This window comes from Bos mutus, chromosome 1 (assembly GCF_027580195.1).
Source record: "Bos mutus isolate GX-2022 chromosome 1, NWIPB_WYAK_1.1, whole genome shotgun sequence".
Classification (NCBI taxonomy): domain Eukaryota; kingdom Metazoa; phylum Chordata; class Mammalia; order Artiodactyla; family Bovidae; genus Bos; species Bos mutus.
In genome coordinates, this window is record NC_091617.1 from 95,995,801 (window position 1) to 96,016,007 (window position 20,207).

At 35.6% G+C, this 20,207-nt stretch overlaps 1 protein-coding gene across 2 annotated transcripts in view; it reads right to left on the reverse strand.

The window, feature by feature from the left end:
* PRKCI (protein kinase C iota) overlaps nt 1–20,207 on the reverse strand; it is a 70,805-nt gene that overhangs the window by 13,426 nt on the left and 37,172 nt on the right. For both annotated transcript variants that reach the window (XM_070373377.1, XM_005891725.3), the window contains 8 exons: nt 17,504–17,589; nt 16,004–16,144; nt 11,999–12,053; nt 10,793–10,851; nt 7,601–7,777; nt 7,066–7,163; nt 6,063–6,149; nt 4,000–4,135 (listed from right to left, as the gene is read on the reverse strand). In XM_070373377.1, coding sequence (XP_070229478.1) covers nt 4,000–4,135; nt 6,063–6,149; nt 7,066–7,163; nt 7,601–7,777; nt 10,793–10,851; nt 11,999–12,053; nt 16,004–16,144; nt 17,504–17,589 — 839 coding nt within the window. The remainder of the gene's footprint in view (nt 1–3,999; nt 4,136–6,062; nt 6,150–7,065; nt 7,164–7,600; nt 7,778–10,792; nt 10,852–11,998; nt 12,054–16,003; nt 16,145–17,503; nt 17,590–20,207) is intronic.

Below are 20,207 nucleotides of genomic sequence, written 5' to 3' on the forward strand. Positions count from 1 at the left end.
GCCAATTACATATGCTTTTTAAAGTACATTTGGGATACTGACCAAATACAAGGCATAAAGGAAATTTCAACATATTTCAAAGCACCATTATCATTCAGACTATTCTCTGATTAAAAGGAAATTAAATAAGAAATCAACAATAGAAAGACAATCTACCCAAACAGCCAAAACAATTTTGAGAAAGAAGAACAAAGCTGGGGGAATCACGTTACCTGATTTCAGATTATACTACAAAGCTAACGTAATGAACAGTGGGTACTGGCTCAAAAACAGGCATATAAATCAATGGAACAGAAATAGAAAGTCCAGAAATAAACCAAGCATTTATGGTTAATTATTCTATGACAAAGGAGGCAAGAATATGCAATGGAGAAAAGACAGTTTCTTCAATTAGTGGTTTTGGGAAAACTGGACAGCTGTATGTAAAAGAATAAAACTAGAACATTTTCTCCTACCATACACAAAAATAAAATAAAAACAGATTAAAGACCTAAATGTTAAGACTAGAAACCACAAAACTCCTAAAAGAAAACACAGGCAGAACATGCTTTGCTATATACTGTACCAATATGTATATTTTTTTAATCTGTCTCCTAAGCCAAAGAAAACAAAAGCAAAAATAAACAAATGGGACCTAATCAAACTTAAAGTTTTTGCACAGAAAGGAAACCATTTATAAAATACTACTAGAATACTGCTGCTGCTGCTGCTGCTAAGTCACTTCAGTCGTGTCTGACTCTGTGCTACCCCATAGACGGCAGCCCACCAGGCTCCCCCGTCCCTGGGATTCTCCTACTCAGCCACAAAAATGAATGAGATTTTGCCATAAACAACAACATGTATGGACTTGGAAGCTTCTATGTTTAGTGAAATAAGTCAGACAGAGAAACAAATACTGTATGCTATCACTTATATGTGGAATTTAAAAAATAAAACTAATGAATATAATAAGACAACAAAACAGACTCACAGATACAGAGAGCAAGCGAGTGGCTACCAGTGGTGTGAGTGAAGTAGCGAAGTACAGGTAGGGGATTAAGGGGTACAAATTACCATGTATAAAATAAATAAACTACAAGGATACATTGTACAGCACAGGGAATACAGTCCACATTTTATAACTATAAATGGAGTACAATCTGTAAAAACTGTGAATCACGATGTACAGTTGAAATATATAATACTGTAAATCAACCACATCTCAATTAAAATGAAAAACAAAAGTCTAAATACAAACTGAATAATACTAAATATACAATTAAACATCTGCTTTTTTTTTTACTTTGTAAGTTATGTAATTTCCCATGTAATTACAGATTTCCTATTATTAATGACTACAAAATTCAACTCAACATATGTACCTAGAATTTAACCATTTCCCTATTGTTAAATTACATGGTACAAAATTCCAAACAAAAGGAGGGGGAAAATACAGACTAAAAATCAGGTCTTCTTCCCATTCTTGTCTGACATATCCAGTTTCAGCTTCTTAGAGACAACCACTGTTATATGAGGTTCTTATGAATTCCTGCAGAGATATTCCTGGTATGGGGTATGTATTTTTCTTCAGATTTTATACTATTATATATAATATGAATATAAATATCTAGAAGAAATACTTAGTAATATATATATTGTGACTTCAAGGGTTTTTTAAGATCCTAACAGGGGTATATATGTTATTTTTATATATAGGCATACCATGGAGATACTGCAGTTTGGTTTCAGATTCCAACAATAAAGTAGATATCACAATAAATTGAGTCACATGAATATTTTTGATTTTCCAGTGCATGTAAAAATTATGTGTACACTACACTGTAATCCATTAAATGTGCAACAGCATCATGTCTAAAAACAAAATGCATACCTTAACTAAAAGATATTTTAAACACAATATTGTAAATCAAATATATTTCAATAAAAATTTTTAAAAAACTTTATTGCTAAAAAATGTTAACACAGGGTTGCCACAACCTTCAATCTGTAAAAAAACACAGTATCTGTGCAGCACAGTAAAACAAGGCATGCCTGTACAAAGAAATATGGATGGGATTTTAGTTGTTTTGTATTAATGGCAATGGCTTGACATACAGTGATGGTTTATGACATGCACTTGCAGGGTAAGAGTCAGAGGCAAGGGATGCAGTCTGTTAACCTGTAAAAGAGCTGTACTAAATCATTCAGCTTTGGACTGGATATCTGAATGTACGTCTATCAGCCAAATTACTTACAGCATAAAATAGATATTATTATGAAATCCCCCTGCTGATAAAAAATAGTTGGAGGCACATCAATTTATAAAATAGCTAAAGTTTTCAGTCAATAAAAAAATCAATATTCATAAAATATTTCAAACTCTGAAGATGTTAATTGCAGTTTTCATATGCCTCCAGTCATCACTATTCTCGGCATTCCTTATATAAAAGCATCTAGTGAGAAACTGAAGAAATTAAATTAAATAAACCTAAAGAAAGCATTTCTAGAAAAACTATGGAAAAAATCTTAGTGTTTTAGATTTCTCAAAGAATAATTATAAAGAAGAGAAATTCATCTAATATTTGCTTAAGGTCAGACTTTAGGCAAGTTTAAATACTGACTCTTAAGTCATAAGATAGGAACATTACAATTTCCAGGGGACTTATTTCCCACAAGCTTAAACATTGAGTGTAAATGTATTAGGTTGGAAAAGAGACAAAGTACTGTTGGTAAGGTCTCTGAACACAAGTTCAAATTCTGGGATCATTTCCTACTAATAACATTAAACAACTCCTGGAGAAGGAGGCAGAAAAGGAGGTAAGTGGAACAACCAATTTAAAGAATTACTGAAAAAAAACCTCTAGAAGATTTATCAAAGATCTTGATTAAATTGATTGAGGATCTCTGAAAAGAATGAGAGTATGTAACAAACCAGTATTATTTTTCATTAAGTGTAAGAAAAGATCAAGTAATAAGTTTTCTTTAATATCTTCTAGGCAAAACAGGATGCTCAAGTTTCTTTGAATAAAAGAGTCAGGCTGGGATTTCCCTGGGTAGTCCAGTGGTTAAAAATCCACCTGCCAATGTAGGGCACACAGGTTCAATCCCTGGTCTGGGAGGATTCTACATGCCACTGGGCAACTGAGCCCCTGCAACAATTAGCGAGCCCAGGCGCCTAGAGCCTGTGCTCCAGAAGAAGAGAAGCCACTGCAACGAGAAGCCCGAGCACTGCAACTAGAGAGTAGCTCCCACTCACCGCAACTACAGAAAGCCTGTGTGCAGCAACAAAGACCCAGTGCAGCCAAAAATAGATTTAAAAAATTTTATTAAAAAAAAAAAAGAGGCAGGCCCTAGAGGCACTTCCCTTAGGTGAATGGGGACAAGCAGTTAACACATTCACATTCACAGGCTTGCTACCACATTTACCGTGTGAAGAAAATTCTGTCTAGGTTATTTTGACAAGGAGAGTAGTCCCCTACACATTTTCTGAAAAAAGACTGGACCTTTAAATGAAACACTGTTACAAAATGAATAAAACACACTCAGACATAAAGGACATGTCCTGAGAATAACTAAAATTCTTAAGTTTGCTCTATTGTACTTTATGTCAGATATTTAAATATGAAAAAATGTTAGATTCCCTGGGAAAATCTTGAGCGCATTATAAAGAGTCACAATCAAAAGGCAAAAACTTGGAAGATGATATGCAAGCTGTTGTGCTAAAGTCTGGGATTGCAGATAGTCTTTACCTACAGATTTTATTTAATAGTAGCACGACTTTCAAGATAAAAAAATACAGACAATAAAAAGAAATGAACTTTTACAGCACATGTAACTTCATAGAAAATGTGGAATTTCATAAATGGATAGGAGATCAGTACAACTGTCTCTGTTTAGGATACTTTTTGCCATTTTAGCACAAAGTAGCAACTATTTCCCCAGTTTTGAATGTAAAATTATTTGACCAAAACAATTTCCTGAGATGTTGAGATCTTCTCAAAAACTAGAAACTTCCCTCACCTTACACATGCCATAGTCAGTGAGTTTAATGTGTCCTTCAGAGTCCAGCAACACGTTGTCCAATTTCAAATCTCTATAAATTATCCCTCGTTCATGAAGATAATTTAATGCTAGACTGATTTCTGCAGAGTAAAATCTAAAATAAAATGAAAAATTAACTCATTTGATTCAAGTTTTTAAATCGTGGTAAGTTTCTAGAGGAAGGTATTTAAATCCTACTTCCATCTGCAAACCAGAACATCAAAATCATGTCAAAAGATTTTTTTCCTCCCAATGTTTTTAGGAATAATACCAAAACACAAATTGAGGCACCACTTTAAAATAGCTGAGCCCCAAACACAATTATAAAAGTTCCAGTCTAAATTAAACCCATACCTTTCATAAAGTTTAATTTGAAAGTCTCAAACAGGGATTCCTAATCTGGGTCCTTGGATGGACTTCAGAATGTCCACACTCCTACAACTGGATACAAAGTTGTATGGATATCTTTTATAGTTTCCACAGTTTTCATCACTTCTCTAAGGGACAAAAGACCTTCCAAAAGGCTAAGAACCACTGATTGGTCAAAAATGGAAAGAATACTGAAAGCTGACCATTCAAATAATAAAACCCACACCAAAATTCTAAAAAATGAGTTAAATTATTCTGTAACAGGAAGACATTTTCAGAACTGCCACCAACTCATTGGTGATAGGAAAATTTTTGACCTGAATAAACTGCTTTGGTGAGTATTATCGTGATCATGTTTGGAGATGTGTAATACACACCTTCTAGCTACGTAATTCTAAAAACAAGGAACTTGAGCCCTTATCCTGTATCTGGTTCCTACAAAAGCAAAGATGGTATAAAACCAGAACGGGCACTTTAATAAAATAAAAATTAGGCTACTTTCCCTTAGTCCAACGGAACAAACAAGGAACAAATACTGGCTATATCCACAATTCAAAATATCATCTGTGGCTTTGCTATGAAGGGTGACCATTTGTCAAAGCTGAAATAAATAATGAACATACAGTAAATTAAACAAGATAGATTAATACACTTTATACCTTCCTATAAAATTGAAGGTTATTAACTCTTTTTGATAAGAAATATCAATGAATAGCAAGATTTCCACTAAATAAGCTATTTTTTTAAAATGAGTCTCCAACCTTTGTTAAATACACATACAAACTCACTTGCTTCCTTTTGGCATTACTCTCGTGAAGTGCAGAAGGGTAGAATTATTTCTAATTATGAGTAAAATACAAAACAAAATACGGCACTGACGGATTAAACTTCTTATCCAAGGCCATGATCCTTCCCCACCAAAGTCCTCGAGAAACTATTTACTATCTTGTATAATAACATCAAATTAAGGGCACTAAACAAATGATATTTAATACTCTTTTCTCTTATTAATCAACATATATGGAATCAGAGGGGGGGATGCCAAAGGCAGAATAATTCAGAAACTGTAACTATGGAAGAAGAGTCAGAATTACATCACAGTTAAGAGGAATTGTTTCATTACGCTCAAGCAAATATGAACAATAACCTTTATTCTATTTTATTTCATTTTATTGGCTGTGCTGTGAGGCATGCCAGAGATCTTAGTTCCCTGACAGGGACTGAACCCATGTCCCCAGCACTGAGGGCACAGAGTCTTAACCACTGGACCACCAGGGAAGTCCCAACAGTCATCTTCTAACAAAAAACTGTCAGAGATCACTGCATACATAATAAGATGAATATGTGCTTATAAATTCATTAGTTATTTCAGTGGCTGATACTGAATAGACAAAATATTTGAAAATAATTGAGCTTAGTAGACTAAAGGTTTCCCCTTGAATACTGTTTATACCTCTCAACTGCTTATATTATTAAATATGTAATACATAATGCTATATATGTAATATTACAATATAAATTAACTTTTAGCTCAGCCTCTACATGACTTACAGAGAATTAGTTGGAATCAAAATAAATGATTTATCTACTGTTTTGAACCACCGACATATAAAAAGTCCCAGAACTACTCCTACCAAAATCCAACACACAGAAACAATAAACACAAAACTTACCTGGCATGCTCTTCAGGAAGTTTTCTTTGTCGTTGCATATGAAACATTAAATCTCCTCCATTAACATACTCTATAACAAAGAACAATCTAAAACACAGGAGAGAACACATGAAACCAAGACCCAAAATAAGGCTGTGTCACTTCTGCAGTTTAAACACTAGAGACCAGTCACAGTACAGAGAGCCTTCTACAAGATAAACCCGTAACAAACATTCCAGGAATTTGGTGGAAACAAAGAGTGACTGGAGGAGAAACCACAGAAGATACAAGAAAGCAAACCAAAGATAATAATTCTGTAACTTGCTACTTTCATTCTCAAGTAGCACCACTTGCGATCCAGAACTGTCACTCCCACCCCAATTTTAGAAGGTGCAATGTAAGTCATTTCCAATCGTCATTTAAAGTGAAAGAAGTTAGGATTTACCACCTAATTAAACTCTAGGAAATTTTAAGTCCTAAAACTAGAATTTTGGGGATATTTAAAAGGTTGGATATCTACTTTCTCCTGCCATAATTCTGACTTTTTTTTGGTGTAAAGCAAGTAATTTCCTCGGAGAAGGCGATGGCACCCCACTCCAGTACTCTTGCTTAGAAAATCCCATGGACAGAGGAGCCTGGAAGGCTGCAGTCCATGGGGTCACGAAGAGTCGGTCACGATTGAGCGACTTCACTTTCGATTTTCACTTTCATGCATTGGAGAAGGAGATGGCAACCCACTCCAGTGTTCTTGCCTGGAGAATCCCAGGGACGGCGGAGCCTGGTGGGCTGCCATCTATGGGGTCGCACAGAGTCGGACACGACTGAAGCGACTTAGCAGCAGCAGCAGGTAATTTCCTAATGCTGATCCAACAGGAGTTGCAGGCAATTATGAACACAGTACTGTTGTGTTTCCATGTGATTTCCACTTCAGGAATTACTGTAAAAAGGGTTCTTACTGTATAATATACCAAAATGTTCTTATTGTGTCAAACCCAGGAATCATTCCATTATCTTTCAATCTTACCTGCTTTCTGTCTGAAAGCAAGAATGCAGCCCAACAAGAAAAGGATGATTGGATGCCTGTTCAAAAACATGTTTCTCTGTCTGTACCCAGTCAATATCCTATTTTAAAATATGAAAGAAATTTATGTCAAACTAGAATGACAGTATCAAAACTATGACAAATTTGTTCTTAGTAATTCTATTACCATAAATGCAATTACTAACTAGGCTAAACATCAAAAGCATTGATAATCATGAAATAATAATTTACATACAAAGAGAAACTACTACCCAGCAAACCTTTCAATATTATTAAAGAGTCTAGCAAACTTTTACAAAGCTCAAGTACTTTCCCTTGATAATAATATGGTTTGATGTTTATTTTTTTTTAATCTAATAATCATCAGACAACTTTAAATATATATTTTAAGCAGTCTGAAGCATGTATTTAGAAAAGCAGACTAAAACAATAAGGCACAAACATTGACATCTTTTCTGATATCATACGCTTAAGCCAATGTAATAGTTTAGAGGTAATAAAACATCATTGTGCTTACCTCATCATCATTGACAAGCTCTTTTTTCACAACTTTCATTGCATAAATACGATCTGTTTTTTTTAATCGTACCAACAGTACTTTAGCATAACTTCCTCTTCCTATTACTCGGAGCAAATCAAAGTCCTGAAGACCTAAACTGGAAGAAGCTTTGCCACTTTCCCTGGTGTTCATTGCCTGTTGAGGACATTTATATCAAAGAGCTATACCTGAAGTATTTTGCATAACAAAATATACTTCTAACACCTAGATATACCTGTAAGATGTTTAAATATTTTCTGATTTAAATTCTTAATTATTTTCTTACATCAACCCAAATGATAGAATCGCACTACTTAAGAGATAGGATAAATTCATGAGTTGAGGTCAGAGGGGTGGTGTTTGGAATGGAGAAGAAGCTGAAACCTGGGAAACTTTAAAAGATGTCTTTAAAAGAATCTGATAATTTTGGGGAATGGAGGCAATGAAGATATAAGCATTAAAAAAAAAAAATGACACTAACTTTGGTGACCAGGAGATTGGAGGTATCACTGATAGAAAAAGAAAGTGTGAGCACAGGATAAGACTGGCAGAGTTGATGAGATAATGAGCTCAGTTTTTCACACTGAAGTTAGAAGTTACAGTGAGAAGTTACTCATCAAGATGAGTCTGCTAGGAGCTTAATGTATGAAAGCTGAGTTAAAACTACAGGCAGAAAGCAAGCATGAGGCAGCTCAGCTAATGTAAAACATTCTTATTTACACAATATCAAGCCTTCTTTGGAATGACAGTCAGCCCTGTAAATCATTCAGAACCAGAAACTTAGGCTTCTGATTCTTCACAAAGAAGACTAAAGATAATCTTTTATTAGATGCCTGCAAAATTCTCAGCATACAACCAACAGATGTACGCATGAGAATTAAGTGTGAATTCTCTGAAGTGAAGAGTATAAACAAAAGCAAGCAGCAACTTTTCAGAAAGATAAACTAGTAAGCACCAATTGGGTGGGAGGGAAGTATTATGAAAACTGAAGGAGAATGATGATTCAAAAGAAAATGCAGAAATAATAATGTGACTTGGGAAACAAGGATAAATGAACAGGAGTGAAAGAAACCAGATTAGGGCAGATTAAGAATGCAGAAAATGGTAAAAAAGATAAAGCAATGTATAGACTAAGTATGGTTAATAGGAAACCATAAAAGAGAATCAAATGGAGTGAAGGTAACAGTTTCTTCACATAAACAATAATAAGTCTGAATGAAATGACAGAAGCCAGAAAACAGTGGAAAGTCACCTTTTAAAGGGCCCAAACCCCCCTCACCCCCGATGTTCTACAATCCTAAAGCCTGAAAAATAGCCTTCAAAATGAAAGTGAAAGAAACACATTTTCAGACAAACAAAAACTAAGGAAATCCATCACTAGTTATTCTCACTAAAGGAAACACTGAGTTTTTCAGGAAGAAAGATGATCTCATATGGAAGCAGACACACAGGAAGGACACAGAACAAAAGAATAAGATATGGATAAACCAAAGTAAGGACTGACTGTTCAGAAACACTAACACACACATGCAGAATTTTAAAATAGGACAGAAAAAGCACTAAAGGCAAGAAGTGAGCATGAGTGAATTTAAAGTGCCTTAAGGTCCTTGATATCCTGGAAAATGGTAAACATATTATTAATAATCTGTATTGAATTTAAGTAAATTAAGGGTGTAAGATGCAATCCCTAGAACAACTAGTAATAAAACAGCAAAAGAATGTCAAACAAACTAAAAGAGATACAAGAAACTGGGATAGGAGACTAAACAGGTAACCAACAGATGTGCTTCAAAACAGTACAGGAGTGAGAGAAGTGAAAGTCGCTCAGTCATGTCCGACTCTTTGCAACCCCATGGACTACAGCCTGCCAGGCGCTTCTGTCCATGAAATTCTCCAGGCCAGAATGCTGCAGTGGGTAGCCGTTTCCTTCTCCAGGGGATCTTCCCAACCCAGGGATCAAACCCAGGTTTCCCAAATTGCAGGCAGATTCTTTACTGTCTGAGCCACCAGAGAAGCCCAAGAATACTGGAACGGGTTGCCATTCCCTTCTTCAGGGGATCTTCCTGATCCAGGATTGAACCTGGGTATCCTGCATTTTCAGGCAGATTCTTTACCATCTAAGCCAAAGGGAGTGAGAGAAGCTGGTAGACAAAACATGTACAGACAATTGTTTTAACTGGGTAATGGACACAGGGGGTTGTTATAGTATTCTGTTTACTTTTATTGATACTTGACATTTTCCATAATAAAAAGGTAACCCAGAGTAAAACATAATACCACTTATCAAACAATGGAAAGAGAAAAGGAGGAGGCAGTATACTAGTTAGGGTGCTAGTGGTAAAGAACCTGCCTACCAATGCAGGAGATGTAAGACATGGGTTCGATCCCTAGGTGGGGAAGATCCCCTGGAGGAGGGGCATGGCACCCCACTCCAGTATTCTTGCCTGGAGACTCTCAAGGACAGAGAAGCCAGGTGGGCTACAGTTCATAGGGTCGCAAAGAGCCAGACACAACTGATGCGACTTAGCACAGCACAACACAGTATACTAGTTTAAACCTTTCGTGGCCAGAAGTATATAAAGTTGAAAAACCTGAAAAAGAAAGGGATAAACACATTGTGGACACAACTAGAAAAGATTAAAAAAGGTTGTTTCTCAGAAGTCAAAGTGGGAGTGAAACGTGTGAGGCATGCTAAATCTTACCATAAGCTTTTTTTAAAAAATTGGTTATCATTTTAATTCAACATTTTAAATTAAACTGTTTAAAAAACTGATAAACTGTTTAACAGTCAGAAAAAAAGATGGGCAGTTAAGATGTTTAATTATTTATACTTTAAATAAACCATTAGACTGTAAAATGGAAGGATCGAGATTTTTAAACAATACTACCAAGTATTTTGAAACACCATTCTTAAGTACATTATAATTTTTAGATTATGCTACCTTAAAATGAAAATAAGTTATCCCACCACACCAGACTGTTTGATTTAAATGATTTTAGTAATTTAATTAACAAATTAAATCAGAATAAAACTCTAGAATCATTAAAAATCATCCCTATATTTTTCCAGTATGACCTAAAATTTAAGCAAGTCAATCTGTCATGGTTTTAAACTGTCACGTGTTATTAAAAAGCTGATGACACAATGTACCATAAGACTAATTATCTTACCTCCTTTTCTTCACCAACTTGGTCCAAACTCTCATGACTTGAAGGATTATATGGAATTACTAAAAACCCAATCCCAAACATTTAAAAAAAAAAAAGAAGAAAAACACAGTACACATTAACTAAGTTACACAAAATTTTCTCATTTAATTTTTCTTACTTTTTATTTTTCAATAATTGTTCATCATTTAAAACTGAATATCTGTCCTATTAATAACAAATTATACATAAATATCAGTTAAATTCTAATCTCTAATGAGGGTAAAGAGAACGAACCAATCAATAGTGACTACTGATTTTAACAAACACTTTTGCTATTTTAAAATATATTTTTCTTCTTTACAAATTCCTTCTAAAAGGGTAACCCTCTAAACCCTATTTAATTATATTAGTATGACTGAGACATAAGAGATGGAGGGTCTCTAGTTTAGACTAGATTGGATTCCAGGTTTCTATTCCTTAAAGCAGCTGGGGCCAAAAAACCTACATTTCATATAACTAGCTTCTTCCATGAAGAAGATGCCACATTCTGTCCTTCTAGAAAAAGTCCCTTTTTCTTGATTCATCCCAGATCAGGCTGCCATGTCCCATGTAATTGCTCTCCAAATTTCTCAGAGACATACTAAAGGTTTTGTATCTACTAGACATTTGAACTCACATGATCTTTCTTGAATTTTTGATACAGCATCTCTGTATCTTTTACATCATTTCTTCATCTCATAATAGAGTTTTATTTTAAAATGTCACTTGAATAGAGTCAACAGTCCACAAAATCAATACGTCTTCATTATTGAAAAAAAAATAGATTTGGTATATAAAGAGGTCTCAAAGAAATTTATCGGAATTAAAGGAAACAGTCATTTGCTGTAGTTTACATAGTTGTCTTTTAAAAATGCCAAACATATATGTTAAATACTGTGATTGATGTTAAATCCCCAAAATATGGTTACATGGAGAAGGAAATGGCAACCCACTCCAGTGTTCTTGCCTGGAGAATCCCAGGGACAGCGGAGCCTGGTGGGCTGCCATCTATGGGGTCGCAGAGAGTCGGACACGACTGAAGTGACTTAGCAGCTTAGCAGCATGGTTACTTAGCTTTTATTTGGGAAGAATATAAATGTCTTTACATTTAGGCGAAAGATTCACATACAGAAGTCTTTAGGTGACACTTTCTTAATGAGCAGTAGTTTGTGCCACCGTCATTCTTACCTGTCTGTGCGTGGTCTGAGTGCATGGATGACTGGTCCATGGGCATCATTGGTTCCTACAATCATTTCCAAAGACACAGTAACTTAGTGGACTCTTATCAAATATCAATACTTCCATAAATCCAGAAACAATATCATTTTGATGAGACACAGCATATTAAAATTTAAATTTGAAATGTAACTTAGTAAGGATTATACTACTATATACAATTTATCTTTAATTGTATTACATGAAACAATACAACATTCCTATGAATGAGGTAATGTTAGCCACATTTTACAGATCGCAGAAAAACCAAAATTAATTTCAGTCCCTTTTAAATCCTTCTGCATTTATGAACTCACACAAGTCATTCCATTGACTAAGAATACTCAAGAATATATCAGTAATCTGGATAAATTATTTTCACAATTTCTGGCTTTCTGCTGTTGTTAAGATTGGCTTTCAACCTCTCTAACCATAAATCCATTTGTAAACTTTTTTGAACTAGCTAAATAATGTTACTATCAATGAGCTACCAGTTAAAACCTACTTTCACAATGTCCAGAGCAGGTACTAAGAATAAATATGTTATAATCAATCTAAAACAGTGGTCCCCAACCTTTTTGGCACCAGGGACTGATTTTATGGAATACAATTTTTTCACAGACCCAGCATGTGAGGGTTTCGGGATGATTCACACTCATTACATTTATTGTGCACTTTATTTCTATTAATATTACATCAGCTCCACCTCAGATCATCAGGTATTAGATCAGGCATTAGGAGCCTGGGGACCCCTGTTTAAAAGACAACTTAGAAAGACAAATGCAGCATTTCGTGCGCTCCTGGGTCCCCATGGATCGGCATCCAGTGAGCAGAGCGGAGGGGTGCGGACCACAGGCCCAAGGCATGATGGTTACTAACAGACTTCCCACAGTACTTCTTCATTCCATGTGGACTCCTTCAAGGGCAGTGAAGCATCACAGCTTCCCTTGAACTTCGCCTGGAATATATAGGTGAACTATAAAGAAGGCTGAGCACAGAAGAATGGATGCTTTTGAACTGTGGTGTTGGAGAAGACTCTTGAGAGTCCCTTGGACTGCAAGGGGATCCAACCAGTCCATCCTAAAGGAAATCAGTTTTGGGTGTTCATCGGAAGGACTGATGTTGAAGCTGAAACTCCAGTTTTGGAGAGCTGACTCATTTGAAAAGACCCTGATGTTGGGAAAGACTGAAGACAGGAGGAGAAGGGGACGACAGCGGATGAGATGGTTAGATGGCATCAGCAACTCAATGGACACGAGTTTGGGTAAACTCTGGGAGTTGGTGATGGACAGGGAGGCCTGGCGTGCTGCGGTTCAATGGGGGTCGCAAAGAGTCGGACACGACCGAGCGACTGAATTGAACTGAACTGAACAGAAAAACAAATGCTGTTCAAGGACACTGAAAAAACCCTGATGTTGAAAATCAGATCTGTATTGTGAGCAATGCTTAGAAATCCATGAGTTGACACATAGTATTATGCCTATCATCCCTGTAGTTCCCTCAGTGAAATGTGTTGAGAAAAGCTCTTCCTTCGTGGTATAGATTCATGAAGAAGCTAAATAGCATGAATCCTTTACGTTGACAACTGTGAATTTAAATCTCCTGTGAATCCTATGTGACAACCACACATACCAACATGATTTATTAGTATTATATCAATATTTTTAGTCCTACTGTATTTCAACTAAAAATGTCACTATACAATGGTACATGAAGTCAAGACATAAAATCAGGGCAAATACAAAATATTCCATCCTTTGAGAAAGGGAGCGAAAAAATAATGTGCTTTGCCTATTGCATTTTTATGTATTAGATCCTTAAGTATTTTATTCACCACACCCAACTGAATGGTTCACAAATGTTTCAGAGAGGAAAGGATTATTTCTCTTTAACAATGAGGAGTTCAAGTGCTCTCAAAGCAAATATAGGACGGTAATCACCATGAAGGACAAAGTTGATTATTGATATTTATATTACTCATTCGTTAGCTTGCCAAAGGTTCTAGATCTGTTACCACATTTTTTTTTTTAATAATATCCGCATGTGAAAGTGAAAGTGGCTCAGTTGTGCCTGACTCTTTGTGACCCCATGGACTATACAGTCCATGGCATTCTCTAGGCCAGAATACTGGAGTGGGTAGCCTGTCCCTTCTCCAGGGAATCTTCCCGACCCAGGAATGAAACCGGGGTCTCCTGCATTCAGAAAAATCATGTCCTTTGAATTTCCATTTTACTGTATAGGATCACGGCCACGTGATTACATAAAATTGTTTAGTTTCCTTTACGTTTCTCCTGTTTGATATAGATATCAGCCTTTGGTTCTATCACTAGCATTGCAAGTAAAAAGAAAAAAATATTAAAAAAAAAAAAAAGACAAATGCAGATCTTTTAAAAAAGGCTCATCTTTTAATCCAGTAATTCTACTTCTGCAGCCTTAAGGAAATAATAAGATTAATCTACCAGGAAGTTCACTATGATTTTCCTTATAGGAAAATGTAGAAAACAACTCAAATAGGGAACTGGTTAAATAAATTATGGTAAAGACACAAAAAAAAAATGTGCAAAAAAATGAAGAATATATAGGTACAGAAAGATGAACAAAATATATTGTTCAGCAAGAAAAATGGGTTAGAAAACAGTAAACACAAAGTCTTATTTTTGTTAAAAAGTGTGTAAAAGAACAAGACATAAAAACATTATATGCTTTTTGATGGATAAACACACCACCTTCTATGAAGTAATCTCAAAACAACTCACAAAAAAACCAAAAATCATAATCTAATCAAACCTCTTCACATTCAACTGTTAACACACAGAAAATAAAGAGGACAGGAGACCATTTTAAACATAACCATGAAGAAGCAAGAGAAAGATTCTGAAACACTTTAAATGATAACACTATTTCTTCAACAATTAAATTGTAAGGGAAAGAGAGAGAGAAGGAAGAATCAGTAAATTTAAAAATATCTTAGATGTATCAATTAATTGTAAATATGAATTTAATTTAGATCCTGATTCCTAATGAAAATTATGAAAACAAAATTACAACATTTATGTGACAACCAAAATTTTGAACATTGGCTCGATGGATATTTGACAACTTCACCGCCCCCTCACAACCCCCTGGTGGATCCAGGCTGAAGAATCCAGTAGTCCAGTAAGTGCAGATGCAGAGCAAAAAGAGGAATTTGTTTCAAAATACTATAGTATGAAAAAAAAAAAAAAACACACCAAAATACTATAGGATGAGTTCAGGCTAACTGGGTATGGGCAGAGATTGGTTGTGAGGTGGTAACTGTTGGAGCTGGATAACTGGTATATGAAAGTTCATTATACTGCTCCATCAGGTCTTATATATGTTTACAAATTTTTTAATATAGAAGGATTTTAAATCTTTATGCATATAAATTTGCATAGCTCTGGAAGAATATGCACCAAATGACCATTACCTTTACATAGTAGATTTAATGGAGGATATTTATTTAAGTTTTTTATTCATCTTTTTTCTATGATGAACACGTTTTAATTTCATATTTAAAATAGAAAGTGAAAAACAAAAATTTTAAGTGCAAAAGCTTCCCCATTATCTCACACTTCACATAGCAAACAGGAAGCCTCTGACTCTTCTCACCTGCTTTATGCTTAGTACAGATGCTACAATAATGGGAGCTTAGACTGAAGAGTAGCTAAAAGAAGAAAAACATAGCTTTTAAATGATTCTCCTTACATTTTTCTAATTTAGACCAAAGGATTTTACAGCAGGTCAAACAAAGAAGTTAACCATATCCTATAAACAAATTTGTAGTAATCTAATTCCAAATTCACAATATGTTAACTGTACTCCTAAAGTGTTCCTAGTCACATTCTGTAACAACACTGTTGAGCTTTGATTCCTTAACGTTCCCCTGTTTTAGTCTTATGTTCTAGCAGAGTTATAAAAAATCCTCTATCAAAGAAAAATTAGACAATGGTGTCTTACCGGTGGCAACGAATGCCGCCCACATTCAATTGTGACAAGTTTGTGGCACTTCTTATGAACCAGGAGCTTGCAGTTGATACACTTATATCCTTGACGTCCAAGTCCCCAAATTCGGTCAGTGCAGATGGCACAGTGCGCACGCTGGAGAGATTAATTCAACAGTATTTTTTTTTAATTAACAAAAAACACATCATAAACTTTCCCAACAGTTTACTCATAGAACACTGAAATAAGTAGTTTTCTTCTCTAACTCAAATTCCTTCATCATACACAACTTAAAGCTATGATGGTCATGGGAAATAAACAGAAAATAGAGCTTGTTTTAAAGAGACAGTGAAATTTGTAACCATGATGTTTCCTAAGTCCATGGATTTTCAGTCTTTTTCTAATTAGGTTCAGAGTAATGAAAATAGGAAAAGTGAATTAAACTTGAAAAACATGGCAGAAAACCTGTGCAAGGACTCTCAAGCAAACATAAACCTTCTAGACTGTTCAGAGGTCAAACATGTCTTATGCAGCAACATCTAAAGTGACTTTTCACTTCAAAACTTTTAAAATATCTCTGCAACTGGGAATAGGAATTTGGGAACCTCAGGTGGTGGCTTCTATTACATTAATGAACTGAGAACTCAGCACAGTTAGAATGGAAACGGAATCCATATATTTGTAGTTGTCAAGAGTAGGTAAAAACATGGACTTCTGGAAAAAGACTGCTTTCAAACCTTGGCTCTGTCGCTTACTAGCTGGGTTATCTTGGGCAAGTCATTTGACTATTTTGCACCTCAGTTTCTTCATCTCTAAAATGGAAAATAGGGACTCCCCTGGTGGTCCAGTGGTTAAGACTCTGTGCTTCCACTGCAGGGGGCACGGGTTTGATCCCTAGTTGCAGAACTTAAGATCCCTTAAGCTGAGTGGAGCAGTACATGTCAAGCATTCAGAAGAGTGCATGGTACATAGTAAAAACTAGGTAAGTGTCTGCAAAGATCATTTTCGAAAACAGAGAAAACAAACCCAATAGTAAATGGTCTGCAAACTAAACCTTGCTTATTTTTTAGCTGTCTTGAATTATATTCAAAATATCCAGTTTTCTTACAGCTATGGTAATCATATAACTAATCATTCAATCTGGAACATTTTTAAGAGTCAAGAGATGCTATTAAAAAGTACTTCAAGATAGCAAATGCACTACACTGGGCAAACTGGGAATTATAGGTCACCCTACTGGTGACTCAGGCAGTAAAGAATCTGCCTGCAGTGCAGGAGCCTCAGATTCCTGGGTCGGGAAGATCCCCTGGAGAAGGGAATGGCAACCCACTCCAGTATTCTTGCCTGGAGAATTCCATGGACAGAGGAGGCTGGCGGGCTACAGTCCATGGAGTTGCAAAGAATCGGACGTGACTGAGCAACTAACTCTTTACTTACTCCTTTAGAAGGGAGTAACAGTAGAGAGGAAAAAAACAGATTTCTCCAATTATCAACATTCAGCAAACTAAGGTTTACCCTGTTGAAACGCTTGGCTTGAAAAGTGTGTCCATTTGCACAATAAAGCTTTCTCCAGCGGCGTGCACCTCGTCTGTAAATGGATTCTAAACAGAGATTAAAAGTTTTTAAAAAAGAGCAAGTGTGATTATAAGTCATTTTATAATAAAGTCTATGATTTTTTATGATATTCACTACAAAAAAAATATATTGATTAAAAACCTGAAAGTGAAAAAATAAAATAGATTCATCAAGAGATCAGATGAAAATAAAGCCCATGGAGTATAAATATTTGAAAAACTATTACTGCTTTTCTGTTATTTTTTCCCTTTTAATTTTGAAAAAATTGTTAGCCCACAGAGAAGTTGAAAGAATAGAACAATAAATGCCTTCATCTTTCAACCACATTTATCAGTTACAATCACTTTGCCACATTTGCTTTCTTCTCTATTTACACATACACTTTTTTAATGAATCATTTAAAAATAAATTGCAGACATCGTAACAGTTCACCTTTAAATATCCAAGTATCCACGGCCTGAGATTAAAGACACTCCCCCTAATTCTATTTGACCACAATACCATTACGGTGTCTTAGAAAGTTAACATTAATTCAGTAACATCTAATATACAGTTCATATGCAAATTTTCCATTTGCCTGAAAAGTATCTTTCAGTTTTCTTTTTCTCTCCGGGATCCAGTCAAGATTTAGGCATTGCATTTCGTTACTATACCTTTTCTGTCTCTTTAATATATGCTAAACCAATCACTCTGTCTCATTTACTGTTGTTTGTTTTTTATCATGTTGAAAAAGTTTAGGCAGCTGTTTTATCTTAAGTCCTACACTCTGGATTTGTCTGTTTCCTAACTAGACTCAAATCTAATACAGATCTGTAACACTTCCCACATATTAAATACTTTTGGCAAAAATAACACATAGGCGATGTGTATTTCTTACTGCATCACATCAAGGAATATACAAATGTGAGATTGTTGACTCCTACAAGGTATTCAATCACTCTATTAAAGACAGTGATGGCTAGTTTTCTTCGTTTTATAAGTACAGTACTGTATAACGAACATTTTGTAACCACAAGAATATTTTCTTCCACAACAATCTTTCATTCAATGGCTTTTATATTTTTAAATACTCTAAATACTTTCCCTAAACAAACTAAGAGGTTCCATGAGATTAAATCAACTCTACCAGTGTAATTTTGGTTAAATCAATCACTATTACATATATTTCCTATTTAGTCATTCCACAGTAATAGAAATACTGTGGAGAGTCCATTAGCTTTCTAAACTCATTTTAAAGCAAATATAGCACTGGGTCTATTATTTAAAATTAATAAAGAATAAAACAGGTAAAATGCTCTGAAATAGAAATCCTGAGAAGCATAATGTGTGTGCTGTCCACCAGGCTCTTCGGTCTATGGGACTTTCCAGGCAAGAATACTGGATTGGGTATTCTTATTCCAGGCAAGAATACTGGATGGGCTGCCATCTCCTCCTCCAGGGGATCTTCCCCACCCAGGGACTGAACCCCCACCTCCTGTGTCTCCTGTACTGGCAGGCGAATTCTTCACCTCTGAGCCACTAACATGCGTGTGTGTTAGTCATGCTTAGTCACGTCCGACTCTCTGGGACCCCAAGGACTGGGACCTGCCAGGCTCCTTTGTCCGTGGAATTCTCCAGGCAAGAATACTGGAGTGGGTTTCCATTTCCTTCTCCAGTAGATCTTCCCAACCCAGGGATCAAACCTGGGCCTCCCACCATTCCAAGCAGATTCTTTAACATTTGAGCCACCAGGGAAACCCTAATACAGAACCTCAAATATGTATGCTTTTATTTTTAATTATTTATTTTGTTAGGAATAACCAAAGAAGAAAGTTTGTTACTATCTTAAACTAAGAGTATCTTATTTAAGAAACTTTCATGAACTATACAACTTGATATATCTCAGATTTAAACATGTTAATGTTGTCTAGGAATTAAAAGAGCCACCTAAAAAAGGAGATCACCTTAACGGTTATCAATTTTCCTTCATGCTCTAGTTTAGTAATATTAATTATACCAAGGAGGAGTATATCAAAATCTCCACCAGCAAATTTTAAAGTGGCAATGTGAGCATGAAATATAATGAAAAGTTAGGAAACGACATTTTATCTGGGAAGTGTACTACAGACTCATAATAGATTTGGACCCATGGGGTTGTGCAAGCAAGACTTGCTACAATGACAAGACTTTCAAAACTCTCACCTGGACAAAGAGAGGACAGCTGCTTTTCCAACACCTCTGTGAAGGCAGCCCATCCTGGCTGTAACCCATCTGCCACCAGAAATCCAGTAAAATACTCCTAGCTGAACCCAAACCTAAATGTTTCACTATTCCTTCAGAGCCCTACCTACTCCTTATATTTCCCCACCTTCCTATTAAGTTGTTATTGTTGTTCAGTCACTAAGTTGTGTGCGACTCTTTGCGACCCCATGGACTGTAGCCCACCAGGCTCCTCTGTCCATGGGGTTTTCCAGGCAAGAATACTGGAGTGGGTTGCCATTTCCTTCTCCAGTCTATAAAGTACACAGCCACAACTCTATATAGAAACACCTAGTTCTTTAATTTTTCCTTTTTACCAAGTTGCATAAAGAGTTACAGAATTAAAAGTTTAGAGCTATTTCACTTAATAGAAAACAAAACATTTACCACTATTCCTTCTAAAGTC